Source organism: Nematolebias whitei, chromosome 12, assembly GCF_014905685.2.
Source record: "Nematolebias whitei isolate Nwh7 chromosome 12, NemWhi1, whole genome shotgun sequence".
NCBI lineage: Eukaryota > Metazoa > Chordata > Actinopteri > Cyprinodontiformes > Rivulidae > Nematolebias > Nematolebias whitei.
Window position 1 is genome coordinate 29,126,499 of NC_056509.1, and position 5,152 is coordinate 29,131,650.

At 37.7% G+C, this 5,152-nt stretch overlaps 1 protein-coding gene across 1 annotated transcript in view; it reads left to right on the forward strand.

Annotated features, from left to right (window-relative positions):
• Positions 1 to 4,534: 4,534 nt before the first annotated feature.
• The window catches only part of nkain2 (sodium/potassium transporting ATPase interacting 2), a 66,120-nt gene continuing 65,502 nt past the window's right edge, over positions 4,535 to 5,152 (forward strand). The window contains exons 1-2 of the mRNA XM_037685122.1: positions 4,535 to 4,627; positions 4,738 to 4,875. Coding sequence (XP_037541050.1) covers positions 4,535 to 4,627; positions 4,738 to 4,875 — 231 coding nt within the window. The remainder of the gene's footprint in view (positions 4,628 to 4,737; positions 4,876 to 5,152) is intronic.

A 5,152-nucleotide genomic window follows, 5' to 3' on the forward strand; every position in this document is an offset into this window, starting at 1 on the left:
ACACACACACACACACACACACACACACACACACACACACACACACAGTTAGCCCAACAGCAGTGTATGTATAACTGATTGTAGTTTACTTCATTACATAGAAACGTTCCTGGTTCACAATATATTCTGATTGACATCCTTCCCAACACTTTACAGAGTTTATCATAATGGAATAAATTCACTTTAGTTTTAATAATGACTTCATGTTTTCCCATGCAAAAAGACTCAACTAATGGAGTTAAAGAAAAATAATACATTTTGATCAACAGTGGAGCCACTGTCATGCAATGAATGAAATAGCTCTTTTTAAGACGCGATAAGTAACTAATGACTTTATCAATCTGTTAAAACTATATCCTTTAGTCATTCAGACATTATTTTTCTTGTAAATCTGTCATTCAATAGATATCCACCAAAAGGGCACATTCATAGCGATGTGTTTTACCCATTTGTCTGGTGCTAATAGTTTAATCAAGAAGCTAATTAGAGCGATAATATTTGTAATTTCCTCTCACTTCTTCATAGAAAAAGAAAACACAATAGAAAAAAACCTGTTGTTTTTAAAGTACTATAAAAAGTGTTGCTTTATATCAAAAATCAGTTTCTGCTTGAAACAACTGAGCCAGTTTGTCAGATGCCATTTTGGATAAGGATGTTTGTTGGTGGGATGGCTCTGTGTGGTTCAACATATCTTTTTATTATTATTATTATTATTAGACCTTTATTTAGTTCCCACTGAACCTCGAAGACTCATTTACAAGAGAGACCTGTTACATACAACATACAGGCAGATGAGAAAAGACACAATCTAAAAAGGCAGTGTGGAAAAAAAGACAAGATCAAACGTTTTTGAAAATCTTTTTTAAAATGATTAAGGCCTCAGAATTAGTAAATAAATATGAGTTACTTAACATGGCATGGTGTTTATTTTGAGAAAATATGGTGGGACAGAAAGTACAAACTTGGCATTAGAATAGTTGTAAGAACTGAGCCAAATACAGGCAGAGAGAAGGCTGGTTGATGAAAGCATAACTCTGATTGATCTATTGAATAAGACTAAAGGTAATCCAAGGACACCTGTATACAAACAAAATCAAAAGGTGTTGACAGTACAGGTATGATCACGAACAAAGAAGATCTAGCACCTAATACTGAGAGAATTGATGCAGGTGTGACAGAGTCTACAAAATAAATCAGAAAGCTGGAGACTTTACATGGGAGGCTGTGGCTGAGTGGTTAGAGCAGTCACGATCCAATGCAAGAGTTGAGGGTTCAATTCCACCAGCAGTCACATGCCGAAGTGTCCCTGGGCAAGACACTGAACCCCTCATTGCCTCTGATGTGTGTCCCATCAGTGTCTGAATGTGATAAAGCACTGATTATTCTCTTTAGAATGATTTGTTCAATTAGCTTTGTAGAGATCTATAGAGTGACGTATGAATGGATAAATGAGGACACAGATTGTAGGGTAAAGCGCTTTGAGTTTCTTGATAAGATAGAGAGGCGCTATATAAGTACAGTCCATTTAACATTTACATTTTCTGTGAATATGCAGTATGAATGCATGAGACCTAAATGGCTGCTGTAATGTGCTGAAGAAACCGACACTAAGTGTTAAAGCTACAAGAAACAGAACATCAACTAAAAACTAAAAATAGCAAAACATATAGGTAAAAGCTAAATTTAGCACGTGGGTAGTTAAAAGTCAAAATAGCAAAACCCTTGCTAAAAGCAGCAAAGGATTAGCTGAAAGATAAAAGTGGTTAAAGGCTTGTTAAATGTAGTAAAAGTGTAAAAGCTAAAGGGTAGCTAACGCCAAATGTAAAAGGTTAGATAAAAGTAACAAAATGTTAGAAGCAACAAAAGGTTAGCTGAAGCTAACAGTATAAAAAGGCTTAAGATAGCTTGATGCTTAAAAACAACAAACACTAACTACAGTTGATGTTAAACAGAGCAGAATTCTGGCAAAAATCTAAATACTGGTATATCAAAAGACTAGCTAAAAGTAGCAGAAAAGGTAGCTTAAAGCTAAATGTTGCATATAAAAATATAGCAAAGTTACAAAAAGAATACCTCTAACAAGGTTGAATCAGGTCCTCTGGACGGGTTCTTCTTTGTTCAACAACATGGATTATTGAGCATGCATCTGGACAAAAGTCGTAGCACCCGTCCCCTGAATGAGCTGAACGTTTTGACACAAGAATGACTAAAAAGCACAAAGTATGCAGAATAAGATAAAGTACAAAAGATGTACAGAAACAAATAAAACATACAGGAGAACAGTGATGGTGTAGAACAGAACTAGTTGACTTCAGTCGCTAAACTAAAACCCAGACCAAATACAAACTGTTTTCACAGACTCACTGTGATCCTGATATGTTCCTAAAATGCTCCAGAGGATCATGTAACAACTCAAATGTTGGAAGCATTAGCTATGGGCATCTTGAAGACCATTTCTGTTCAGCCTCTTAAAATGATAAAACATTCAGATGATCACCAGATGAAGTACTTTTCCAAACATATCAGCAAATCTTTCAGAGCACATCCTGCTGAGCTGAATGCTGCATTAAAGTGTCTCTTTGATAATGTGGACGTATTAAAATATCTGTGCTATTATTATCAGTGCTAAACATATTGGGGATGGGTAATGATTTTCAAATGTTCTAGTACTGGTATACAGGTGCTGGTCATAAAATTAGAATATTATTAAAAAGTTTATTTATTTCAGTAATTCCATTCAAAAAGTGAAACATATATTATATTCATTCATTACACACAGACTGATATATTTAAAATGTTTATTTATTTTAATGTTTTTGATCATAATTGACAACTAATGAAAACCCCAAATTCAGTATCTCAGAAAATTAGAATATTATTAGGATCAATAAAAAAGGGATTTTTAGAAATGTTGGCCAACTGAAAAGTATGAACATGAAAAGTATGAGCATGTGCAGCACTTAATACTTAGTTGGAGCTCCTTTTGCCTGGATTACTGCAGCAATGCGGCGTGTCATGGAGTCGATCAGTCTGTGGCACTGCTCAGGTGTTATGAGCCCAGGCTGCTCTGATAGTGGCCTTCAGCTCTTCTGAGTTGATGGGTCTGGTGTATCACATCTTCCTCTTCACAATACCACATAGATTTTCTATGAGGTTAAGGTCAGGCCAGTTTGCTGACCAGTTAAGAACAGGGATACCATGGTCCTTAAACCAGGTACTGGTAGTTTTGGCACTGTGTGCAGGTGCCAAGTCCTGTTGGAAAATGAAATCTGCATCTCCATAAAGTTTTTCAGCAGCAGGAAGCATGAAGTGCTCTAAATCTTCCTGGTAGACAGCTGTGTTGACCTTGGACCTCAGAAAACACAGTGGACCAACACCAGCAGATGACATGTCCAAAGTTATGTTCTCTGATGAAAGAAATTTTGCATTTCCTTTAGAAATCAAGGTCCCAGAGTGGAAGAAAGGAGGAGAGGCACATAATTCACATTGCTTGAGGTCCAGTGTCAAGTTTCCAAAGTCAATGATGGTTTTAAGTGCCATGTCATCTGCTGGTGTTGGTCCAGAAGTCTAAATTGGCAGCCCTAACCACTGAGCCACCATGCCACCCTATCTGAACAGATCTGCGTTTTTTTTAATTGGTCAGTTGAACTGATTCCTGTTAGCCATAAATAATAGCCTAAGTCAAAACTTGCATTTAAAAATAAAAGTTTTATTTGGTTCAGCCTGGTAAAATTATTGCTTTTCTGACTTTTGACTGACTGTTGGAGTCAGCCTCCCCACCTTCACAGACATCTACACCTCCAGATGCAGGAAGAGGGCCATCTGCATCATGAAGGACTTCACTCACCCAGCACACACACTCTTTGCCTCGTTCCCCTCAGAAAGGAGGTTGAGGAGCATTAAGTGTAGTACCACTAGACTGAGGAACAGCTTCTACCCTGAAGCTGTTAAACTTTTTTTTTAAATTCAACCTTTATTTATACAGATAAATCACATTGAGCCTCGAAGACTCATTTACAAGTGAGACCTGTTTAGACAAATAGACTCATAAATCCCTCACAGGAAAAATCACTGTAATGCCACTTTAATTGGTTATACGTCACTTTATCTGTGCTGCTGATTATCCATGCTGCTGATCTCTTGCCTTTAAGCTGCTATATTCATACCCATCTGCTCACAACAGACTCATGTTCGGGCTGCTGTTGAACACACCATATTATTTTACATTAGTACTGTGTAGTGTATATCTTAGATCCTTGTATATTGTTTATTTTTTATATATATATTTGCTATTTTGGGGTGTAACTGGAACCTGAGTGCACAATTTTGTTCCACCTCACATACCACATGTGATGCGAATGAAAAAAAAGAACCTGGAACCATGAAAACTTTAATATCCTTGCAAGACATTTTCTCGAGTAACCATTTTTTGACTATCAAATGTAAATGCAGTCATAATATTCTTTATGTTCAATATATGCTGCACTCACTGAAACAGCAAGAAATCACAGCATTTTCAAGTTAGTCATGATTAATGATTAACTTCCTGTTAGCCCACTCCAAACTTCGGATAGCTCACCGTTTCTGTTTCAGCCGCCGTCATGTTGATTACGCTCCTGTCAGCTCGGTGTGACACCCACCAGCTGTGAAGTGCTGCGAGCTTTCTCTTTATCAACTGCTTTGTTTGATCGTTTCCATGTCACTAACCTCCCCCTCCACTACTTTGTGTTTTCACAGGTCAGTGTGTTGGAGCGTCAAGTGATCGATTTCCTGGGCTACCAGTGGGCTCCCATCCTGACCAACTTCCTGCACATCATCGTCGTCATCCTTGGCCTGTTTGGCACCATTCAGTTCAGGCCCAGATATATCACCGGAGTGAGTTTTACTGACTCGCTTAAGGCAGACACTTTTTTTACCATGTCGGGTTTGTCTTAAATTTAGCTTTTCATTGAGCAAAACTAACATCCTTAAGTTATGATTAATGATGGAGGAGGGGTTATTTTGTCCCTGGAGGGCCTCAATTCTAAAACGACTCTGCTTCACGGCTACAAACGATATTGAGATGATTCAGACAATGAAAGCTCTATACATTTATTCCTGTTTTAACACACACACACACACACACACACACACACACACACACACACACACA